The sequence below is a fragment of the Heterodontus francisci genome, chromosome 19 (genome assembly GCF_036365525.1).
Source record: "Heterodontus francisci isolate sHetFra1 chromosome 19, sHetFra1.hap1, whole genome shotgun sequence".
In the NCBI taxonomy this organism is placed as follows: Eukaryota; Metazoa; Chordata; class Chondrichthyes; order Heterodontiformes; family Heterodontidae; genus Heterodontus; species Heterodontus francisci.
The window spans coordinates 28,405,871-28,431,881 of record NC_090389.1 but is presented as its reverse complement, the minus strand read 5'-3'; the positions used below and the strand labels follow the sequence as shown (position 1 = coordinate 28,431,881).

Here is a 26,011-nt window from a genome sequence, read left to right as displayed (position 1 = left end):
GACTGAGATTAGTGAGTTAAGAGATCATTGTCATACAGGTAAGTATCCCGTCAAACACAAGAGCTGGTTTGGTCTAAAAGCCTTCCCTAAGGTCACAAGAGGAATATAGACGAGGAAGGCCTTTTGCGCTGGCTTAGTTTTTTTGACCCAACACAGTCCCCACCTCATCGCAGCATCTGACTTTTGAATAACTTTAAGGTTTTTTTCTTCACCATTTCTGCAGGTTTATTCTAAGTGCTATATATGTTTAGGTGAAGTGACCCTTCCTGACATCAATCCTAAATTTGCCCTTATGAATGTTTGCTTGTCCTGCGCCTGTTGTCTTGGTATACTTTGAAGTAATGCTGCAGTTTTATCTTCTCTATCGTTTAATATCTAGTACACTTCTATAAGAGCATAAGGACTTATGTGGATTATCTTAGTGCTAGGAATTCTACTATTTTTAATTTAGTATTGCTGAAAGAAGAGATGCTGTTGAAGCTTTTCGTCTTGCACTCCAAGACAGATGCAAGCATGCCAAATTTCAAAGGGAGCAACAATTTATACTGCATGTGAAAAGGGTGCTGATTGGTTGCCAAGTAGACTCTGATTAGTCGAGGAGTTGCCATGGAGAAGATATCAGGGGACTATTGCCCCCCACGCTTTTGCTTTATCAAAAAATGCGCAATAACTGGACATGTAGTGCCTTTTTTGAATTAAACAAAAGTATGGGAGACAATAGTTCCCTGGTACATTCTCCATGGCAAGACCTCAGCCAATCAGCACTCTTTTCCAATGCAGTATAAATTGTTGCTCACTTTGAAATTTGGCATTCTTGCATCTGTCCTGATGAGTGCAAGACAACAAGCTGCAACAGCATTTCTTTTTCAGCAATACTTAAGTTCTGCACTACCAAGTGACTATTTCTAATTTACATAAGTGAGCTGAACGCAATGCAAGGTGGATAAATTTGCAGATGATCGGCCTTTTTCCAGTCATCTCCATTCAAGGTTTTCATTTTTAGCAATTTTACATTGTATCACCAGTTCTTTCTTCCAGTATGTAGTAGTTTATACTTGTAATAAATTTCATTTGTATCTATTCTGTCCATTTACAGATTGTGTCTAACTTCTGAAGGTTCAAGGCTCCTTTTCCCTGACTCAAACTCACCAACCAGTTTGCTATCATATGCAAAATGATCCTTCTTGTCATATCATCTGCAAATTTAACCACTTTGCATTCTGAGTTCAGCTCACTGATGTAAATTAGACACAGTTGAGTTCCTACCACAGAGCCCTGGGATAATCCACAGTAATTCCTATGCTCTAATCGCTCCCGTAATAAGTCTCTGCTGCTTCCTTCTTTTCACCTGGTTTCTTCTCCATCCCTAGATTTTTCTTTGAATTCCCAGTGCTTTGAGATTATGCAGCAGCTTTTCATGAGCGATTTTATCAAAATCTTTCTCAATGGCCAAATATCGCACAACATGAGGTTTACCACAGTCCATTTCATATATTAACACCTTTTAAAAAAGTAAATAAATGTAAAACAGTATCTTCCCCTTCTGAAGCCATTTACCAAGTTATTAATGTACAGATAATCCTCAAATCTGAATTGTTGACTTTTTAGGTGCAAAAAATTGGCAATTGTTCCTAAGTAGGAACATGACAATTTCTGAATTCTGCTTGCTGTTCAGTACATGAAGCTGGGTTTCAGTTGTAGCTGCTGTAATAGTCATTCAGTAGTAAGTAAAATGGTTGCCCAGACATATAGACTGACTTGTTAGTTAAATAAGCTGTCTTGCTTTTTATTGGAGATGATAACTGATTCAGAAGAGATTGCTGGGATCTACCGAGAGATCAGCAAATTCCCAACCCCGCTGAAAGGCTGCATTGGACCACATGTTACTTTGAAACATGGGAGAAAATACTGCACCATCTATTCAGGTACAACAATGATTTTCTGATGGTAAAAAGGGGAAGCATCAAGGCGCATGTGTTAATCAGATTGTGCCTTCTGTAATTGTGGTGTAATTTCTTAAATCCCACAAATAATTCTTACAAGGGGTGAAGTGCCTCTTTTTAAACAGGTTCTGCTGAGTCACACCAATGGTAAGACCAGTGGTTATGGCACGAGACAATATTACAGCATAGGCTGTGAGTTCAGTTCCCACTGTGCCAAGTTTTAAAATTGGAGTCAATGAATTTGATGGTTTGTGGACTAGCATCAGAAGAATGAAAAATGCTGGATTAAAAGCGCATTTGGATCACCAATGTCCTTATGAGGACATGGAACCAACCATCCTTGCCTAATGAGTTATATGTGTCTTGAGTCCCACATTTTATGATTGACTCCTAATGCCCGCAGGAACTAAGGATGGGCATTTCCCATGTCACCCACATCCCAAGAACAAATTTTTAAAAATTCTTCTGTGTAAATGATACGTGTATAAGTTCATTAAAATTAACATATAGAAAAATATATGAGCTAATTCTTCTAAGTTGCTCCTCATATTCTGTTATTAAAGTTATTTATGCTTTGGGTTATCAAACTGAATGTTTCCACTTAAGGAAATAAAGCACCTGAATTGCCTCATGTGCCCTTACTAATGCGTCTCAATCACCCCTGTTGCTCTGTTTGACACTTAAAAGTGCTTGTTTGAGACAGCATGGTGGTCTTATAAATGCGGTGAAAATATCTGAACTTTGTGTTAGTATGTGGATATATTTCTATGGTTTTTTTTTTATTTCCAAAATATTCTTTTGGGCCTCCTTATCTCGAGAGACAATGGATACGCGCCTGGAGGTGGTCAGTGGTTTGTGAAGCAGCGCCTGGAGTGGCTATAAAGGCCAATTCTGGAGTGACAGGCTCTTCCACAGGTGCTGCAGAGAAATTTGTTTGTTGGGGCTGTTGCACAGTTGGCTCTCCCCTTGCGCCTCTGTCTTTTTTCCTGCCAACTACTAAGTCTCTTCGACTCGCCACAATTTAGCCCTGTCTTTATGGCTGCCCGCCAGCTCTGGCGAATGCTGGCAACTGACTCCCACGACTTGTGATCAATGTCACACGATTTCATGTCGCGTTTGCAGACGTCTTTATAACGGAGACATGGACGGCCGGTGGGTCTGATACCAGTGGCGAGCTCGCTGTACAATGTGTCTTTGGGGATCCTGCCATCTTCCATGCGGCTCACATGGCCAAGCCAAAATATACTTTATTCATAAACATCTGTAAAAATTACATTGCCAAACAGTTTCCAAACAGCACCAAAAAATACAAACATTGCAAGGGAGATCAGTTTCCTTCAATACTGTCATGAGTTTCTTCCCAAATCTTCCGTTTCACAATTGTCATGTCAATTACAGTTTTACATTTACAGCAATTGAGAATATTAACGATACAGTTCGAGGGGTTTCCCATGGATCCAGCCCCTTCGTTCAGCTTGGTGGGGGGACCTTACACTGTGGTCTTTCCCCATTGAGCCTTTGCTGCGGCTGCCCCAAGCTTTAGTGCGTCCCTCAGCACGTAGTCCTGGACCTTTGAATGTGCCAGTCTGCAACATTCGGTGGTGGACAACTCTTTGCGCTGGAAGACCAGCAAGTTTCGGGCAGACCAAAGGGCGTCTTTCACCGAATTGATAGTCCTCCAGCAGCAGTTGATGTTTGTCTCGGTGTGCGTCCCTGGGAACAGCCCGTAGAGCACAGACTCCTGTGTTACAGAGCTGCTTGGGTTGAACCTTGACAAAAACCACTGCATCTCTTTCCACACCTGCTTTGCAAAGGCACATTCCAGGAGGAGGTGGGCGACCGTCTCTTCCCCACCACAGCCAACGCGGGGGCACTGTGCGGAGGGGGCGAGACTTCGGGTGTGCATGAAGGATCTGACGGGGAGGGCCCTTCTCACCACCAGCCAAGCTACGTCTTGGCGCTTGTTTGAAAGTTCTGGTGATGAGGCATTCTGCCAAATGACTTTGACGGTCTGCTCGGGGATCCATCCGACAGGATCCACCATCTCCTTTTCCCGTAGGGCCTTGAGGACATTCCGTGCAGACCACTGCCTGATGGATCGGTGGTCAAAGGTGTTTTCCCGCAGAAACTGCTCCACGAAGGATAGGTGGTACGGCACCGCCCAACTGCACGGAGCGTTCCGCGGCAATGTGACCAGGCCCATCCTTCGCAACACCGGGGACAGATAGAACCTCAGCACGTAGTGACACTTGGAGTTTGCGTACTGGGGATCTACACACAGCTTGATGCAGCCGCACACAAAGGTGGTCATCAGGATGAGGGCCACGTTGGGTACATTTTTCCCGCCCTTGTCCAGAGATTTGAACATCGTGTCCCTCCGGACCCGGTCCATTTTACATCCCCAGACGAAGCGGAAAATGGCTCGGGTGACTGCCACGGCGCAGGAGTGGGGTATGGGCCAGACCTGCGCCACGTAGAGCAACAACGTGAGCGCCTCGCAGCTGATGACCAGGTTCTTACCCACAATGGAGAGAGATCGCTGCCCCCACATGCCCAACTTTTGTCGTACCTTGGCTACTCGCTCCTCCCAGGTTTTGGTGCACGCCCCGGCCCTTCCGAACCATATCCCCAGCACCTTCAGGTAATCTGACCTGATGGTGAAGGGGACAAAGGATCGGTCAGCCCAGTTGCCAAAGAACATGGCCTCGCTCTTGCCGTGGTTAACTTTGGCTCCCGAGGCCAGTTCGAACTGGTCGCAGATGCTCATCAGAAAATGGCGACGTCATCCATGTACAGGGAGGTTTTGACCTGAGTGCCTCCGCTGCCTGGGATTGTCACCCCTCTTATGCTCGCATCCTTCCTAATAGACTCAGCAAAGGGTTCAATACAGCAAACAAACAAGACCGGGGACAGAGGACAGCCCTGTCTGACTCCAGATTTGATCGGGAAACTTTCAGATTCCCACCCGTTGATTGACACTGCGCTACTGATGTTTGTGTAGAGCAGTTGGATCCAATTGCAGATTCCCTCCCCAAACCCCATTTTGGAAAGCACGTCCATCATGTAGGTGTGCGATATCCTGTCAAAAGCCTTCTCCTGGTCCAGGCTGATGAGGCAGGTGTCCACCCTCCTGTCCCGTACGTAGGCGATCGTATCCCTGAGTAGCGCGAGACTATCAGAGATCTTCCTGCCGGGTACAGTGCAGGTCTGATCGGGGTGAATCACCAACTCCAGAGCAGACTTGACTCGACTGGCTATGACTTTGGACAGAATCTTGTAATCAACATTAAGCAGTGAGATGGGCCGCCAATTTCTGATTTCTGCCCTCTCCCCCTTCTGCTTGTAAATGAGGGTGATGATGCCTTTTCTCATGGTCTCTGACATGCTGCCAGTCAGGAGCATGGTTTTTGAGGTTAAGTAAGATGGGATAATGTGTTCAAAATCACTAAATGTCTACGATGGACTCCTAAGGAGTTCTTCTGTAGTAAGATAAAACCTTTTTTAGCAATGCCAGTGAAAATTAAATGGGCATTGTATTCCTGGAAAAAAAGTTTGGCATAGTTTTACTGCTTGGAGGAGCTGCAGTCATTTTTATTAGGTGACACCACAAAGCAAAGCCACTACATTTCAAAATGATTTGTATCATAGGTTTGAATGCATCTTGAAAGGATCAGCCTTCTTATCAGCGAAAAGCCTTGTTTTAAGTTACAGTAATACCCAGCTGTATCCAAGTTGGTATATGAACAGAAAATGCTGGCAATACTCAGCAGGTCAGCTAGCATCTGTGGAATGAGAATCAGAGTTAACGTTTCATCAGAATTGGATAATGTTAGAGGTTTCATAGTGTTACGGCCAAGGTGAGGAGGGGGTCACAGTCACCCCTCTTGCCCTTCTTATTTGACTGCAATAGGGTTTATTTATTTTTAAGTAGCGGTTGTGACCTTAGTTAGTGTTTTACCTTTAATGTGATTGTGAAAGAACCAATCGGACAGGTTTTCTTGGGTTTAAACAAGAAAGAGGTAAGTTTATTATACTCATCAAGCTTAACCCCATCGAAAATAATTTAAAAAACGCTCCACATTCATGTGCACATTCACACGAGGATCACACCGACACAAATAGATTAGATAGTGGAAAGTAGGTTTTTTGGTTGTATTAAAGACTAGAATAAACAAAAGTTAAATGCACAGTCTGAAGTTGGATGATTTGGTGATCTTCTGGCTAGAGTTGTATTCTTCTAGTCTTTGGCTGGTCAAAGTGTACTTTGTGGTTGTCCCACTTTGCTCAGGGTTTTCTTGGAGGCAGACTGGTAGATGGCTCTCTTTCTCTGGTCTCTGGCTGTAGCAGTCTGTCGGCTTGGAGGGTCCACTGTCGCAGATGGTTTTCAAACTTGATGTTTTGTGGAGAGAGAGGAAGGGAAGCACACAGTCTTTTCTGCTGCTGCAGTCTCAGTTACTGTCTTGTCTCTTTGTGTGCAACAAAACTCCCAGTTTTACACAGCCTGGGGAGACAATCACATGGCTCTCTCAATCCCCTTTTTTTTTAATGAGGTCCAAAGTGTAAAACCCAAAGACTCTCTCAGGTGGTATTGTCAGTGTTTTCCCTGGAGGGACGTTTCCACTAATGAATACCTTGAGATGGCTTTCAATGTCCCGCTAATGAGGGGGCTCTGGATAATCTGCTCAGTTAGCAAAAGCATTGTCCTGGCTGGGCTTCTTGTTAGACTTGTGTCTTCAATTCGATGTCCTGGTATTTCAGATGCAAATTGCAGTGGCCATCTTGGTTGTCAGGTTTTTTTTTAAGTTAACTATAGGATTTTTTCCATTAAAAGTTTAATGTAAGTTTCCAACTGATGAATTAATATTTCTCATTTGGCCTTTTTTTTTACAATAGGTTTAAGCAAGTACAGAGGCAGGGAAAGGAGAGGAAAGAACAAAAGGGGAAAGTCTGTGATGGGGTGGAAGGCAAGAGAGATTAAATGACAAAAGGAATGATGATTCATGGCAAAAGAGGATGACAATATGAGGTGTTAATGGGAATAGCAGAATCATTAGCAACAGCTGTTGTCTGGAACAATGGGTGCAGCGGTTATCATCTGAAATTGTTGAACTCATTGTTTAGTTCGGAAGGCTCTAAAGTGCATCAGCAAAGGCTTCAACTTCATCCCCTTATGCTACCACCTCAATGAATTTTGGACTCTGCATGGCGTTGAGCTCTTCCGTCACCTTTGCCTCCGCGTCTACTTGTTTGGCCAAGATTCTTCCCTCCTGCACAGTTAGTCCTTTCTCCCTTCTTCATAATTCTCCTTCCACCTGGACCCCTCCCTCTGGTCTCTTACGCTGTCTAGATCTTCTCATTGCCAATGTGAAATTGGCTGTCTCAATTTTTCTACTGTGCTCACTCACTCTAATGCAACTCCCTCTGAGCTTGCTGCACTTGATTCTCTCAGGTCATTGTCATTAAACCTGCTGACAAGGGGTTGTTGTGTTATTTGACGATCCGACCTCTACCTTGCAAAAACTAAATGCCAACAGCATGACACCTCCTCCTATCTCCCCCTGGACCGTAACTCCATCACTGAACATCAAGACAGATTTTCCCAGACTGTCACAGCCCTCATCTCCTCTAGAGATCTCCCCTGGCTGGCCTCCAGCTTCATAGTCACCCAATCCTGCACAGCCTGCTTTCACCTCCTTCCACAAACAGGACTGCCCTGGTAAGCCCATTGTTTCAGTCTGTCTTTCCTAGCACGACCCTATTTTTGTCCAGTCTCTTCCCAGCTACATCCGTAACTCTACCCTCTACCATTTCAACGTTTTCCAGTTTCCTGGGCCTAACTGTCTCTTTTTCACCATGGATGTGCAAACCCCCGACACTTCTAAGTCCAACCAGGAAGGCTTGAGGGGTCCTCGGCTACTTCCTTGAACAGAAGCCAGAAGAGTCCCCATCCACTGCTACCACCACCACCCTCTGCCTCACTGAACTTGTTTTCACATTGAGCAACTTCTCCTTTGACTTCACTCACTTCCTCCAAGTAAAAGATGTTAAAGTGGGAACCCATATAGGGCCTAGTTGTACCTGCCTTTTCTTGAATATGTGGGGAACATTATTTGTTCCAGTTCTGCACGGGTCCCCTCTCTTACCTTTTTCCGGTACATTCGCACTTCACATTTCATAAGAATTAAACCGGATGGACCACCTGGCATCAACCTAGGCACTGGAAATGACAAAGGCACACCCATCTCTGCTGACCCAGTAAAGTCTTCCTTACTAACATCCAGGGGCTTGTACCAAAATTGGAAGAAATGTCCCACAGTCTATCCAGGCAATAGCCTGACATAGTCATACTCACAGAATCATACCTTACAGACAATGTCACCATCCCTGGATATGTCCTGTCCCACTGACAGGATAGACCCACCAGAGGTGGTGGAACAGTAGTATACAGTTGGGAGGGAGTTGCCCTGGGAGTCCTCAACATTGACTCTGGACCCCATGAAGTCTCATGGCATCAGGTCAAACATGGGCGTGGAAAGCTCCTGCTGATTACGACCTACCACGCTGGCCCCGCACCCTTCGGCTGATTAATCAGTACTCCTCCATGTTGAACACCAATTGGAAGGAGCACTGAGGGTGGGAAGGGTACAGTATGTACTCTGGTTGAAGTCTTCAATGTTCATCATCATGAGTGGCTCGGTAGCACCACTACTGAGCGAGCTGCCGAGTCCTAAAGGACATAGCTGCTAGACTGGGTCTGCGGCAGGTGGTGAGGGAGCTAACAAGAAGGGAAAATCCTACTTGACCTCATCCTCACCAATCTACCTGTCGCAGATGCATCTGTCCATGACAGTATTGGTAGGAGTGACCACCACACAGTCCTTGTGGAGATGAAGTCCTGTCTTCACATTGAGGATATCCTCCATTGTGTTGTGTGGCATTACCACTGTGCTAAGTGGGATAGATTTCAAACAGGGCTAGCAACTCAAAACTGGGCATCCACGAGGTGCTGTGGGCCAACGGCAGCAGTAGAATTGTATTCAACCACAGTCTGAAACCTCATGGCTCGGCATATGCCCCATTCTACCATTACTATCAACCCTGGTTAAATGAAGAGTGCAGGAGGGCATGCCAGGAGCAGCACCAGACATACCAGACAGTCGTTGGAGAGAAGGAGGAGGAGAGGTGACTTAATAGAGACATATAAGATAATCAGAGGGTTAGAGAGGGTGGATAGTGAGAGTCTTTTTCCTCGGATGGTGATGGCAAACACGAGGGGACATAGCTTTAAGTTGAGGGGTGATAGAAAGGACAGATGTCAGAGGCACTGGAAATGACAAAGGCACACCCAGCTCTTTACTCAGAGAGTAGTAGGGGCGTGGAACGCCCTGCCTGCAACAGTAGTAGACTCGCCAACTTTAAGGGCATTTAAGTGGTCATTGGATAGACATATGGATGAAAATGGAATAGTGTAGGTCAGATGGTTTCACAGGTCGGCGCAACATCAAGGGTCGAAGGGCTTGTACAGCGCTGTAATGTTCTAAAAAAAAAATACCGAAAAATGAGGTATCACAGAAGTGGGGAAGGAGGCTTTTCAGGCCATCTTGTCTGCACAGGCTCTTCAAACGTGCAGTTTTCTGAGTGCCATTTCCCCGCTTTCTGCCTGTAACCCTGCACATTCTTCCTTTTCATAAAACAGTCTAATTCCCTTTTGAATGCTTCAATTATATCTGCCTCCATCATGCTCTCAGGCAGCGCATTCCAGACCTTAACTACTCACTGTGTGAAAAAGTTTTTCCTCCTGTCGTTTTTGCTTCTCTTACCCATTACTTTGAATCTGTGCCCTCTCGTTCTTGATCTTTTCGTGAGTGAACAGTTTCTCCTTATCTACTCCGTCCAGACCTTGCATGATTTTGAATACCTCTATCAAATCACCTCTCAGCCTTCTCTTCTCCAATGAAAACCGACCCAACTTCTCCAATCTATCTTCATAACTGAAGTTCGTCATCCCTGGACCCATTTTCATGAATCCTTTCTGCACTCTCTCCAATGCCATCATACCTTTCCTAAAGTGTGGCGCCCAGAACTGGACATAATATTCCAGCTGAGGCCAAACTAGTGTCTTATATAAGTTCAACATAACTTCTTTGCTTATGTACTCGATGCCCCTATTAATAAAGCCCAGGATACTTCCTCCAGCCCGAAAAACATCCATTAACCACTGCTGTTTGTTTCCTGTCACTCAGCCAGTACCGTAACCATGTTGCTGCTATCCCTTTTATTCCATGAGCTATAATTTTGCTGTCGTGTGTCTGTTGTGTGACACTGTATCAAATACCTTTTGAAAGTCCATGTAGACCACATAACTGCATTGCTCTTATCAACCCTCTCTTACCTGCTCAAAAAACTGCAGTAAGTTAGTCAAACACGACTTTCCCTTTGGAAATCCATGCTGACTTTCCTTACTTAACCCGCATTTGTCCATGTGACTATTAATTTTGTTCCGAATTATTGTTTCTCCGGTCAACCTGGTGAAGCTATAACACAGGACTACATGCATTGCCAAACAGTGGAGCAGCATGCGATAGAGCTACAACCAACAGATCTGATCTAAGCTCTGCAGTCTTGAATTGTGTGGACAATTAAGCAACTGACAGGAGGAGGAGGCTCCACAAATATCCCCATCCTCAATGATGGGAGAGCCCAGCACATTAGTGCAAAAGACAAGGCTGAAGCATTTGCAACCATCTTTAGCCAGAAGTGCCGACTCTCCAGCCTCCTCCTGAGGTGCCCAGCATCACAGATGCCAGTCTTCAGCCAATTCAATTCACTCCGCATGATATCAAGAAACAGCTGAAGGCACTGGATACAGCAAAAGCTATGGGTCCTGACAATATTCCGGCAACAGTATTGAGGATTTGTGCTTCAGAACTTGCCGAACCCCTAGCCAAGCTGTTCCAGTTCAGCTGCAACACTGGCATATACGCGGCAATGTGGAAAATTGCCCAGGTATGCCCTGTACCCCAGAAGAGTGCCACTTGTGAGTCCTCAGATACTGAAGCTGTCCGTGTCCATATGCAGCAACACCTGGACAACATTCAGGCTTGGGCTGATAAGTGGCAAGTTATACTTGCACCACACAAGTGCCAGGCAATGACCATTTCCAATAAGAGGGAATCCAACCATCTCCCCTTGACATTCAATAACACTATCGTTGCTGAATCCCCGATTATCAACATCCTGGGGATTACCATTAACCGGAAATGGAACTGGACCAGCCATATAAGTACTGTGGCTACAAAAGCAGGTCAGAGGTTGGGAATCCTGTGCGAGTGACTCACCTGACTCCCCAAAGCCTGTCCACCGTCTACAAGGCACATGTCACTGATGGAATATTCTCCACTTGCCTGGATCGGTGCAGCTCTAGCAACACTCAAGAAGCTCAACACCAAACAGGACAAAGCAGCCCACTTGCTTGGCACCCAATCCACCACCTTCAACATTCACTCCCTTCACCACCGATACACAGTGGCAGCAGTGTGTGCCATCTACAAGATGCACTGCAGCAACTCACCAAGGCTCCTTTGATGGCACCTTCCAAACCTGCGACCTCTACCACCTAGAAGGCCAAGGGAATCAGATGCATGGGGACACCACTACCTGCAAGTTCCCCACCAAGCCACATACCATCTTGCCTTGGAACTATATCGTCGTTCCTTCACTGTCGCTGGGCAAAATCCTGGAACTCCCTTTCTAACAGCACTTTGGTGTACCTACACCGCAGTTCAAGAAGGCAGCTCATCACCATCTTCTCAAGGGCAATTAGGGATGGGCAATAAATGCTGGCCTAGCCAATGACACCCATAGCGCGTGAAAGAATTAAAAAAATTCATGACTGTATCGGTGCCATTTCCTGCTCGTGCCATTACTGGAAAATTTCATCAACTTTGCTTCCAATTTCCACCCTCTGTCAGCTTCACAGGGTCCACCTCTATTTCTCCGTCGCTGTCAGAAATGTTTTGATGATGCCCCCCATTCCTGTAAGGACTCTATTCTTTTCTCCCAGTTTCTACATCTCATTCAGAAATGTCCTGACGATGCCACCTTCCACACCAGTATATCTTCCTTTTTCCTCAACTGAAAATTCCCCTCCATTGTGGTTGACAGGACCCTCGACTGTGTCCGTTCAATGTCCCGCACTTCTACTCTCACCCCTTCCCCTCCCTCTCATCACCATGATAGGGTTCCCTTTGTCCTTACGTTCAATGAATCATTGTCCACCATTTGTGCCACCTCCAGCATGATGGCACCACCAAATACACCATTGCTTCCCCTCCCCTTTCCAAAGGGACTGTTCCCTCTGTGTCCAGTCCTCAATCATGTCCAACATCCTTCGCATGGCACCTTTTGTAAGTGCAGGAGAGGCATTGCTTCCTTTTTTACCTCCTCCTATCCCACCATCCAGGGTCCCATACACACCTTCCAGGAGAAATAGAAATTTATTTGTATTTCTTTCAATTTAATATATACTGAATTTGCTGCTGAATGTGATCTCAGTTACACTGGGGAGGCCAAAAGCAGATTGGGTAACCGCTTTGCAGAACACCTTTGTTCAATCCGCAAGCGTGACCCTCAGTTTCCAGTCGCTTGCCAATTTAGTTCTCCATCCCACTTGCACCCTGACCCGGTTGTCCTTGGCCTCCTACACTGTTCCAATGCAGCTCAAAGGAAGCTCAAGGAACAGCACCTCATCTTTCAGTTAGGTATTTTACAATGTTCTAAACTCAACATTATGTTTCACAATTTCATGTCATAACTACTGTCATCATTTTTTTGTACAACTGTTGGTGATGATTCTGCTATCACCATTTATATTTCCTGTAGAACATGTTTTTGTTAGTTTGCTTGCCTCATTACCATCCCTTTGTTATGTACTGTCATGTTTTTGTCATTTAATCTCTCCTGCCTTCCACTCTATCACAGACCTTCCCTTTTGTTCTTTCCACCCCTCCCTTTTCCCTGCTGCTGTACTTGCTTAAAAGCTGTACATGTCTAACATTTTCCAGTTATTATGAAAGGTTATCAACCTGAAACGGTGACTTTGTTTCTCTTTCCTCAGATGGCTGCCTGACCTGCTGAGCATTTTCAACATTTTCTGTTTAAATTCCAGCACCCGCAGTATTTTGCTTTTGTATTGGTGACCAAGGTGGTCTTTTATTCACCATTTTACCAGAATCTCCTTCAGTCAGTTTGATGGTCCTAATGATGGTAATGGTGACAAAAAGTACATCTGGAACAGTTTGAGATAGCAACTGAATTTACCAAACAGGTAGCCTTAGACTACAAAACAGCAGAAGCAAGTAGCAAATACTGCAAACACAGTTTCCTGCCATAGGTCAACGGTTGATAATACACTGAGGAAAGAATTTCTCTGGTCTCTGTGTATAAAGCAAAGCCAAGACTTTTTTTTTGAACTGGGGTCAAAATATACCAGGTTATAAGTCTACATGAAATATCGTAAAAATGGTAGAGGGGGAGGAGTAGCCTTGATGTTTAAGGATGAATGTACCGTGAGGTAAGTGGAGACTTCGTGGGCAGAATTAAGAAATAGAAAAAAGATTTAAGACTGTAATATTAGTTATGTATAGGCTTCCTGGTAGCAGCTGTGAAGTGATAGATTACATAAATGCAGAGATGAAATAAGCATGTAGTAAAGGCAGAGTGATTTTAATGCGGGATTTAACTTTCATACACAAGCAGACCAGCACATGTCAGAAAGGTAGTGAATTTCTTAATGTAATAAAAACAAGAAATGCTGCAAATACTACAGATGCTGCCAGACCTGCTGAGTGAATCCAGCATTTCTTGTTTTTGATGCTGCAAATACTCAGCAGGTCTGGCAGCATCTGTAGAGAGAGAAGCAGAGTTAACGTTCAGGTCAGTAACCCTTCTTCAGAACTGACAAATATTAGAAATGTAAAAGATTTTAAGCAAGTAAAGCGGGGGGTGGGGCAAGAGATAACAAAAGAGAAGTGTCGATAGGACAGGTCACAGAGAATAACTGACCAGAAGGTGATGGAACAAAGGCAAACGGTATGTTAATGGTGTGCTGAAAGACAAAGCGTTAGTACAGAGAGGGTGTGAATAGACTGTAAAGCACAAAGCACTCCAAGCACAAACATTAAAAATTAAAAAAAACAGAAACAGTGGGTAGACACGGTAGATGATCCTTTGGATCTGCAGGCTGGTGGGGTGGAAAGTGAGGACAAGGGGAACCCTGTCGCTGTTCTGGGAGGGAGGGGAAGGGGTGAGGTAGAGGTGCGGGATAAAGTGTCTACAAAACTCGTTTTCACAGCCACATCTCCTTCCTCAGTGACTGTCTCTGGCTCCGACTTATTCCACATGGATTCCAACTGAAGTTTTATCCTTTGTGTTTTGAATCCACCCAGATTATAGGTATCTCCGTGAAATACGATGTTCTTTGGACTGCTGTTCCCGCCACATCCTGAGATCCACACTCAGTGCCATGCGCCGTCACATGTACACACTGGACCTCTCTCCCCAGAAGCACCACCTCACCTTATCTCAAAGCTGTTCTACTCTGCACTTTCATCCTTCATCTTATCCGACGCATTAACAAAAAACTTTTTTTCTTCCTTTTCAGGTATTAAGGAACACAAACCCCAGCAGCTGATGGGGACTAATGCCCCTCAAGATCCCTCTTCCCATTCAATTCCCTCTGACCTCACCCCTTCTGATCTGACCCCTTGCCGTGTATTCACTATAGCCTCTGACCTTTCCCTCTCTGACGCTGAATGTTCTGTACTCAGCCATGGGCTCAGTTTTATCCCCTTACGTCCCCACCTCAATGAATTTCGTGCTCGGCATGACGCTGAGCTCTTCTTCCGTCGCCTTTGCCTCCGTGCTCACTTCTTTGACCAGGAGTCCTCCTTCCAACCAGCAGACCCATTCTCCTGCCTCCAGCATTCTCCCTCTACCTGGACCCCTCCCTCTGGCTTCTTACCCGCTCTTGATCTTTTCAGTGAAAACTATTGGCAAGACATCGGCCGTCTCAATTTCTCTGCCCCCCCCTCACTCACTCTAACCTACCCCCCTCTGAACTTGCCACACTCCGTTCTCTCAGGTCTAATCCCGACGTTGAGATCAAACCTGCAGATAAGGGTTGTGCTGTTGTTGTCTGGTTTACCGACCTCTACCTTGCAGAGGCTCAGCGCCAACTCTCAGACACTTCTTCCTACTTCCCCTGGACCATGACCCCACCACCGAACATCAAGCTACTGTCCACAGATCTGTCACTGACCACATCTCCTCTGGAGATCTTCCCTCTACAGCTTCCAACCTCATAGTCCCGCAACCCCAGACAGCCCGCTTCTACCTCCTTCCTAAAATCCACAAACATGACTGTCCTAGCAGACCCATTGTTTCAGCCTGTTCCCGCCCCACTGAACTTATTTCTTCCTATCTTGACTCTATCTTTTCTCCCCTGGTCCAGTCTCTTCCCACCTACATCAGTGACTCTTCTGACGCTCTACGTCATTTTGACAATTTCCAGTTTTCTGGCCCTAACCGCCTCCTCTTCACTATGGACATCCAATCTCTCTACACCTCCAACCCCACCAGGACGGTTTGAGGGCTCTCCACTTCTTCCTTGAACAGAGGCCCAACCAGTCCCCATCCACCACCACCCTCCTCCGCCTGGCTGAACTTGTTCTCACACTGAACAACTTCACCAACTCCACTCACTTCCTTCAAGTAAAAGGTGTTGCCAGGGGTACCCACATGGGTCCTAGTTTTGCCTGTCTTTTTGTGGGATATGTCGAACATTTCTTGTTCCAGTCCTACTCAGGCCCCCTCCCCCAACTCTTTTTCCAGTACATTGATGACTATCAGTGCCGTTTCCTGCTCCCGCCCGGAACTAGAAAACGTTATCAACTTTGCTTCGAATTTCCACCCTTCTCTCACCTTCACATGGTCCATCTCCGACACTTCCCTTCCCTTCCCTTCCTTGACTTCTCTGTCTCCATCTCCGGGGATAGGCTGTCTCCTAATATTCATTACAAGCCCACTGACTCCCACAGCTACCTTGACTACACTTCTTCACACCCTGCCTCCTGTAAGGACTCCATTCCATTCTCCCAGTTTCCCCGTCTCCGACGCATCTGCTCTGATGATGCTACCTTCCACAGTGCTTCTGATATGTCTTCCTTTTTCCTCAACCGACGTTCCCCCCCACTGTGGTTGACAGGGCTCTCAACCGTGTCCGGCCTATTTCCCGCACCTCTACCCTCACCCATACCCCTCCTTCCCAGAACTGCGACAGGATTCCCCTTGTCCTCACTTTCCACCCCAGAAGCCTCCAGATCCAAAGGATCATCCTCCGCCACTTCTGACACATCCAGCGTGATGCCACTCCCAAACGCATCTTCCCCTCCCTTCCCCTGTCAGCATTCCGAAGGGATCGTTCCATCCATGACACCCTTGTCCACTCGTCCATTACCCCACCACTTCGTCCCCTTCCCATGGCACCTTCCCCTGTAACCCCGTGGGTTTTCGCTGGGTACTCCGGTTTCCTCCCACATTCAAAGACTTGCAGGTTGATAGGTAAATTGGCCATTATAAATTGCCCCTTGTATAGGTAGGTGGTAAGGGAATTGAGGGAAGGTGGGGATGTGGTAGGAATATGGGATCATTGCAGGATTAGTATAAATGGGTGGTTGATGGTCGGCACAGACTCGGTGGGCCGAAGGGCCTGTTTCAGTGCTGTATCTCTAAATAAATAAATAAATATTTGTCAGTTCTGAAGAAGGGTCACTGACCTGAAATGTTAACTCTGCTTCTCTCTCCACAGATGCTGCCAGACCTGCTGAGTATTTCCAGCATTTCTTGTTTTTATTTCAGATTTCCAGCATCTGCAGTATTTTGCTTGAATTTCTTAATGTGTCCGGTATAGTTTTCTGCGACAATATGTCCGAGAATCAAAAAGAGGGAAAGCCATATTAGATTTAGTAATGAGGCAGATTTAGTTAACAGCCTAATGGTGTGTAAACATTTATCTAATGGGGGATTGTAATATGATTGAATTCAGTGTGGTGTTTGAAAGGGAGAAAGGCAAAACAACTTTTTTTAAGTTTGTTTGTGGGATGTGTGAGTCACTGGCTAGCATTTAATGCCCTAATTGCCCTGCACTGAGTGGCTTGCTAGGCCAGTTCAGTGGCCATTTTAAGAGTCAACAACATTGCTGTGGGTCTGGAGTCACATGTAGGCCAGACCAGGTAAGGACAGCAAATTTCCTTCCCTAAAGGACATTAGTGAACCACATGGGTTTTTACAACAATTGCCAATGGTGTCATGGTTACCATTAGACTAGCTTTTAATTCCAGATTTATTAATTTTTAAAAAATTAATTCATGTGATGTGGGTGACGCTGGCCAGGCCAGCGTTTATTGCCCATCCATAATTGCCCTTGAGAAGGTGGTGGTGAGCTGCCTTCTTGAACCGCTGCAGTCCATTTGGGGTAGGTATACGCACAGTACTGTTAGGAAGGGAGTTCCAGGATTTTGATCCAGCGACAGTGAAGGAACGGCGATATAGTTCCAAGTCAGGATGGTGTGTGACTTGGAGGGGAACTTGCAGGCGGTGGTGTTCCCATGTATTTGCTGCCCTTGTCCTTCTAGTTGGTCGAGGTCGCGGGTTTGGAAGGTGCTGTCTAAGGAGCCTTGGTGCCTTGCTGCAGTGCATCTTGTAGATGGTACACACTGCTGCCACTGTGCATCATTGATGGAGGGGGTGAATGTTTGTAGATGGGGTGCCAATCAAGCGGGCTGCTTTGTCCTGGATGGTGTCGAGCTTCATGAGTGTTGTTGAAGCTGCACCCATTTAGGCAAGTGGAGAGTATTCCATCACACTCCTGACTTGTGACTTGTAGATGGTAGACAGGCTTTGGGGAGTCAGGAGGTGAGTTACTCGCCTCAGGATTCCTAGCCTCCGACCTGCTCTTGTAGCCACGGTATTTATATGGCTACTCCAGTTCAGTTTCTGGTCAGTGGTAGCGCCTAGGATGTTGATAGTGGGGGATTCAGCGATGGTAATGCCGTTGAATGTCAAGGGGAGATGGTTAGATTCTCTCTTGTTGGAGATGGTCATTGCCTGGCACTCGTGTGGCGCGAATGTTACTTGCCACTTATCAGCCCAAGCCTGGATATTGCCCAGGTCTTGCTGCATTTCTACACGGACTGCTTCTGTATCTGAGGAGTAATGAATGGTGCTGAACATTGTGCAATCATCAGCGAACATCCCCACTTCTGACCTTATGATTGAAGGAAGGTCTTGATGAAGCAGCTAAAAATGGTTGGGCCTAGGTCCCAATACATTGAGAAATTCCTGCAGTGATGTCCTGGAGCTCAGATAATTGACTTCCAACAACCACAACCATCTTCCTTTGCGCTAGGTATGACTCCATCCAGCGGAGGGTTTTCCCCCTGATTCCCATTGGCCTCAGTTTTGCTAGGGCTCCTTGATGCCATATTCGGTCAAATGCTACCTTGATGTCAAGAGTAGTCACTCTCACCTCACCTCTTGAGTTCAGCTCTTTTGTGCATGCTTGAACCAAGGCTGTAATGAGGTCAGGAGCTGAGTGGCCCTGGCGGAACCCAAACTGAGCGTCACAGGTTATTGCTAAGCAAGTGCCACTTGATGGCACTGTTGATGACACCTTCCATCACTTTACTGATGATTGAGAGTAGGCTGATGGGGCGGTAATTGGCCGGGTTGCACTTGTCATGCTTTTTGTGTTCAGGACATACCTGGGCAATTTTCCACATTGCTGGGTAGATGCCAGTGTTGTAGCTGTACTGGAACAGCTTGGCTAGGGACGCGCAAGTTCTGGAGCACGTCTTCAGTACTGTTAGTGGAATATTGTCAGGGCACATAGCTTTTGCAGTATCCCGTGTCTTCAGTCGTTTCTTGATATCACGCGGAGTGAATCGAATTGGCTGAAGTCTGGCATCTGTGATGCTCAGGACTTCAGGAAGAGGCTGTGATGGATGATCGACTCGGCACTTCTGGCTGAAGATTGTTGCAAACGCTTAAGCCTTATCTTTTGCACTGATGTGCTGGGCTCCCCCATCATTGAGGATGGGGATATTTGTGGAGCCACCTCCTCCAGTTAGTTGTTTAATTGTCCACCACTGTTCACGGCTGGATGTGGCAGGATTGCAGAGCTTCGATCTGATCCGTTGGTTATGGGATCGCTTAGCTCTGTCTATCGTATGCTGCTTACGCAGTTTTGCACGCAGATGGTCCTGTGTTGTAGCTTCACCAGGTTGACACATCATTTTGAGGTATGCCTGGTGCTGCTCCAGGCATGCCCTCCTGCACTCTTCATTGAACCATCCTGGCTTGATGGTAATGGTAGAATGGGGGATATGCCGGGCCATGAGGTTACAGATTGTGGTTGAGTACAATTCTGCTGCTGCTGATGGCCCACAGCGCCTCATGGATGCTCAGTTTTGCATTGCTAGATCTGTTCAAAATCTATCCCATTTCGCACGGTGATAGTGCCACACAACACGACGGACGGTATCCTCGGTATGAAGGCAGGACTTCGTCTCCACAAGGACTGTGCAGTGGTCACTCCTCCCAATACATCTGCAGCAGGCAGATTGGTGAGGACGAGGTCAAGTATGTTTTTCCCTCGTGTTGGTTCCCCCACCGCCTGCCGCAGACCCAGTCCAGCAGCTATGTCCTTTAGGACTTGGCCAGCTCGGTCAGCAGTGGTGCTACCGAGCCACTCTTGGTGATGGACATTGAAGTTCCCCCACCCAGAGTACATTTTGTGCCCTTGCCACCCTCAGTGCTTCCTCCAAATGGTGTTCAACATGGTGGAGTACTGAGTCATCAGCTGCCGGAGGGCGGTAGGTGGTAATCAGTAGGAGGTTACCTTGCCCATGTTTGACCTGATGCCATGAGACTTCATGGGGTCCGGAGTCGATGTTGAGGACTCCCAGGACAACTCCCTCCCTACTGTATACCACTGTCCCACCACCTCTGCTGGGTCTGTCCTGCCGGTGGGTGGGGATGGTGATGGCAGTGTCTGGGACATTATCTGTGAGGTATGATTCCATGAGTATGACTATGTCAGGCTGTTGCATGACAAGTCTGTGGGACATCTCCCAACTATGGCACTAGCCCCCAGATGTTAGTAAGGAGGACTTTGCAGGGTCAACAGGGCTGGGTTTGCCGTTGCTGTTTCCAGTTTCCAGTCGATGCCGGGTGGTCCGTCCAGTTTCATTCCTTTTTATTGGCTTCGTAGCGGTTAGGTAGCTTGCTAGGCCATTTTAGAGGGCATGTAAGAGTTAACCACATTGCTGTGGGTCTGGAGTCACATGTAGGCCAGACCAGGTAAGGACAGCAGATTTCCTTCCCTAAAGGACATTAGTGAACCAGATGGGTTTTTACAACAATCGACAATGGTTTCATGGCCATCATTAGACTAGCTTTGTAATTCCAGATTTATTAATTAAATTCAAATTCCACCTTCTGCTGTGGTGGGATTCGAACCCATGTCACCAGAGAAATTCCCTGGGTCTCTGGGTTACTAGTCCAGTGATAATACCACTACGCCACTGCCTGCCCCAAATTGAATTCAAATTTCACCATCTGCGTAGTGGGATTTGAACCCATGTCCCCAGCACATTAGTCTGGGCTCTGTATTACTAGTCTAGTGACATTACCGCTATGCCACTGCCTTTCTAAGATTCTGCATTTAGGTAAGGCAGACTTCAATCTGATGAAACACAGAATGTCCACAGTAAACTTGGCAAATTTGTTTATGGATAAAATGTCAGAAGATCAGTAGAAGGTGTTCAAAAGAGGTGACTAAAGTGCCCGACAGGGGAATGTCTATGGGTGTCATTTATATGTACTTCCATAAGGCATTTGATAAAGTCCCTCATAAGAGACTGTTGACTAAAGTTGAAGCTCATGGAATCCAAGGCAAATTATTGGCCTAGTTAGCAAGTTGGCTGAGCAGCAGGAAACCTAGAGTAGGGATAATGGGCAGGTGGTCTAATTGGTAGGATGTGACTAATGCTGGCCTGCAAGAATCTGTGTTGGGGTCTCAATTGTTTACTCCTTAGTTGATAGGATAGAAAGCCACAAATGACAAAAAGATAGGTGGCATTGTAAGCAGTAAGGTGGAAGCATAAAATTAGAGCGATATTAATAGATTAAATCTTCTTTGGCCTCCTTATCTCAAGAGACAATGGGTAAGCGCCTGGAGGTGGTCAGTGGTGTGTGGAGCAGCGCCTGGAGTGGCTATAAAGGCCAATTCTAGAGTGACAGGCTCTTCCACAGGTGCTGCAGAAAAATTTGATTGTCGGGGCTGTTACACAGTTGGCTCTTCCCTTTGCGCCTCTGTCTTTTTTCCTGCCAACTGCTAAGTCTCTTCGACTAGCCGCACTTTAGCCCCGCCTTTATGGCTGTCCGCCAGCTCTGGCGAACGCTGGCAACTGACTCCCACGACTTGTGATCAATGTCACAGGATTTCATGTCGCATTTGCAGAAGTCTTTAAAGCGGAGACATGGACGGCCGGTGGGTCTGATACCAGTGGCGAGCTCACTGTACAATGTGTCTTTGGGGATCCTGCCATCTTCCATGCAGCTCACATGGCCAAGCCATCTCAAGCGCCGCTGACTCAGTCGTATGTATAAGCTGGGGATGTTGGCCACCTCGAGGACTTCTGCGTTGGAGATACGGTCCTGCCACTTGATGCCAAGTATTCTCCGGAGGCAGCGAAGATGGAATGAATTGAGATGTCGCTCTTGGCTGACATACGTTGTCCAGGTCTCGCTGCCATAGAGCAAGGTACTGAGGACACAAGCTTGATACACTCGGACATTTGTGTTCCGTGTATGTGCGCCATTTTCCCACACTCTCTTGGCCAGTCTGGACATAGCAGTGGAAGCCTTTCCCATGTGCTTGTTGATTTCTGCATCTAGAGACAGGTTACTGGTGATAGTTGAGCCTAGGTAGGTGAACTCTTGAACCACTTCCAGAGCGTGGTCGCCAATATTGATGGATGGAGCATTTCTGACGTCCTGCCCCATGTTGTTCGTTTTTTTGAGGCTGATGAATGAGCAAAACTGTGGTATTTCAATGTAGGCAAATGCAAGGTCATTCACTTTGGACCTAAAATGGATGGAACAGGATACTTTCTCAATGATGAAAAGCTAGAATCAATGGAGGTTCAAATAGACTTGAGGGTCCAGGTACATAGATCATTAGAATGTCATGAACAGGTACAGACAGTCATCTCAAAGGCTAATGGAATGCTGGCCTTTATATCTAAAGGACTCGAATACAAGGAGGTAGAAGTCATGTTTCATCTGTACGAAGCTGATGTTGGACCACACTTAGGGAGGATATATTGGCCTTGGAATGAATGCAGTGTCGGCTGACCAGAATGATAGCTGGACGCCAATGGTTAAATTATGAGGAGGGAGTACAACAAGCTCGGATCATATTCCTTGGAATTTAGAACGTTAAGGGATGATTTGATAGAAGTTTTCAAGATAGTAAGGAGAACAGATCGGGTAGCTAGAGAAAAACTATTTCCGCTAGTTGGGGAATCTAGGACTTGGGGCATAGTCAAAAATTAGAGCTAGACATTTCAGGAGTGAAATTAGGAAGCACTTCTACATGCAAAGGGTGGTAGAAGTTTGGAACTGTGTTCTGCAAATGGAAATTGATGCTAGATCAATTGTAAATTTTAAATCGGAGATTGATAGATTTTAGTTATTACAGGTATTAAGGGATATGGGGAAACAGCAGGTGTATAGAGTTAGGTCGCCATGATCTCATTGAATGACGGAACAGGATCAAGGGGCTAAATGGCCTACTCCTGTTCCTATGTTCCTAATGCGTTTACAATATAACTGCAAATAGTAACCAGAGCTACTCTTCCCCCACTGTCAGTACATGGGTTTGTTGAGAGTTTGTCTGTTGCATCTTGCCATGTATAGATGGGGAATGATGATGCTTAATCTTTGTTGCAGAATGGTCTCAGAGAGATGTGGAGCGAGCTGAGTTGGTGAAGTTATGCCGAGGGTACATTGCATTCTATGATGAAAATTCCATTGTGTATACTGGCCCTTCAGGAAAATGCACGGAACTGCGGGGAGAGTAAGTATAACCAAGGCAGTGTCATGCACAGATCAAGAGGTCATTGACTGTTGATTTAAGCGCTATCTCTGGCAAGTTTGACTCCAGTGCTTCATCTGGAGAACTGAGGTGCCTGTTAGCATGCTCGTTGATATCAACTGATACAGTATAGACCAGGGATTGGAATCTGACATCTTGACTTTTTTTTTTGCTAAGTTGTCAGGATCTGGAATGCTCTACTTGCAAAGGTGCTGACAGCTGGTTCCATATATAATTCTAAAAGGCAGTTGAACAGGTATTTGAGGATGATGAACTTACAGGGTTACAGACAAAAAGTGAGGGTGTGGGACTAAACATGACTGCTCTTTCAGAGATCCAACACAGGCACAATGGGCCAAACGACCTCCTTGGCTGTAAGTTTCTATGATCTTCCTTATGTATGTGGTTTAATGACATACTTGTGGCAATACCTTATGTTACTGGTCAGTTTATTGTCTTGGTGTTTTGGCAACATTGATGAGAATGAGGGTGAAGGAGTAAAACAACTCTAGGTCTAATTCATCTGGTTCATGAAAGGAAGTAGATGTTCTTTGCTATAATAGAATGCTTTGTGTAACTTGAAATACCAGCTGACAGAGTATTGTGTATCTGCACTGTAAAACTATGAACTTGTTAAAGTTTTTTTTTAATATCCTGAGTGTTTGATCTAATATTGTTCTGAACTTTGACCCACAGATTACTAAATAGAGATTCACCCTCTGGCACTTTGAAGGCTGTCCTCAGGGAGCATACTAACAACAATGGGGAGGAACAGCAATATCTGGAGGTAACTAAGGCTAGGATATCATGGGTGAGGCAGGGAGTGTTATTGTAATAAATGTGCATGTATTTTATTATCTGCTGGAATCTACTGTGGCACAGAATGGAGAAATCAGAAAAGATTAACATTTCAAGAATGTGTTTTTCCTCCCGTCCACTTCTCCAAAAAAGACTGAAGCTGGCTGTCAGACAAAGTAGGATTGTACATCACTAGGTTTGACATGTGCAGATTCATCATCAACTCCTTAAAGGCCACTAACAATGTTTCAACTTACAAAATTATCCTCTAAGAATAAGTCCCACTAGGAACCAGCATTACTGTGTCAAACATGTTGGCTTTTGATGTTCTGGGATGATGGAAGTACAGTCCTCACCATCTATAGCAGCTGCATTGGTGCTGATGTGACTTGACCACTATACATGTTGAAAGGTTTGAAGAGGTAGTGCTATTACTATTGAATAACACTGCAGCAATTCACTATTGAAGCTGTAGTCCTGCACCATTTAAAGGGGATTAAGTACACAAGATAATTGGATTTTCAAGGGATGCTATTTACTTATTGAACATGTTTATTACTGCAGTCATTGCTGAGTAGTGTGAACTGTAACCCAGTACCAGTTAGAGGTAATTAAATATATAACGAAATTGTGCCTTAACAAGCTATGAGCTATTGAGTGGAACATGGGACTAGGCATAGGCCATTCAGCCCTTCAAGTCTGCTCTATTCATTAGATCATGTCTCTGTATCTTAATTTTACCTACTCGGGTCAGTTCAGTTACCCTGAGTACGCTTGCCAAACAAAAATCTATCAATCTCAGATTTTAAATTTCCAGTTGATTTTACCTCAACAGGTTAATGGGAGGGGGAGTTCCAGATGTTCAGAGTGTATTTGTACTTCTGCCCGAAATACCCAGCGTACTTGACATGCTGTAAGTGGCAACTTGGTAATTGTTATAATGGAAATAGAAAGTGGTCAGCACTTTTTGGCCAACTTAAACAATTGCCTGATTTAAAGGTTGGTGGTTTAAATGTTGGAGACAGTACCAAGGAAGGCAGCCGGTCCGACATGAATAATGTGGTGCACAAATTTTACTTGATTTTATGTTTGAGTGCAGGCAAACCATTGCAGAACTTTTCCTTAGGAGATGAAGTGGCTGGATAGAATCCATTTTGCAGTAAATTGTCGAAGGAGTGGACTTGATGCCCCGATTGGCCAAAATGGTCTTTTCTTGCTCTAGGCTTTCTTGTGTTCTTATCTCCCAGAATCCTTTTAATGATTAGACTGCCTGCATTCATAGTAAAAGCTGCTTCAGGAAGTAAACTTAACATTTTCATCTTAAATTTATGTTGTTCCTCCACTTGATTTTGACCACTGATCTGATGCTGCATCAGCAAGATTAGGACAGTGGTCAGAAATTTCCTTTGAGCTGCTCCTGTTCCACCACTGTAACATCACCAAAAGTGCAGTGGAAACCCTGGTTACAGAATTTCTGGTAAAGGTATATTGATGGAGTGGGAGCAGCTCTGAAGAAATTCCTGGCCATAATACATGAGCGTTTTAAACAGTCTCCAGAAGCTGGCTGAGCATGTCTACCCTGAGCCACAGTGTGGCTTTCGAGTAGAGAGATCTACCATTGTCATGCTGTTCTCCCTTCGCCAGCTACAGGAGAAATGCTGTGAACAACAGATGCCCCTCTAAGTTCATTGATCTCACCAAAGCCTTTGACCTCGTCAGCAGACGTGGTCTCTTCAGACTACTAGGAAAGATCGGATGTCCACCAAAGCTACTAAGTATTATCACCTCATTCCATGACAATATGAAAGGCACAATTCAGCATAGTGGCACCTCATCAGACCTCTTTCTTATCCTGAGTGGCGTGAAACAGGGCTGTGTTCTCGCACCTACACTGTTTGGGGTCTTCTTCTCCCTGCTGCTCTCACATGCATTCAAGTCTTCAGAAGAAGGAATTTTCGTACACACAAGATCAGATAGCAGGTTGTTCAACCTTGCCCATCTAACAGCGCAGACCAAAGTACGGAAGGCCCTCATCAGGAAACTCCTCTTTGCT

General features: G+C 45.6%; 1 protein-coding gene across 1 annotated transcript in view; it reads left to right on the top strand.

Annotated features, from left to right (window-relative positions):
- LOC137380007 (acylamino-acid-releasing enzyme-like) overlaps positions 1–26,011 on the top strand; it is a 92,424-nt gene that overhangs the window by 1,390 nt on the left and 65,023 nt on the right. The window contains exons 2-4 of the mRNA XM_068051477.1: positions 1,796–1,925; positions 23,016–23,142; positions 23,857–23,947. Of these exons, the coding sequence (XP_067907578.1) occupies positions 1,796–1,925; positions 23,016–23,142; positions 23,857–23,947 (348 nt within the window). The remainder of the gene's footprint in view (positions 1–1,795; positions 1,926–23,015; positions 23,143–23,856; positions 23,948–26,011) is intronic.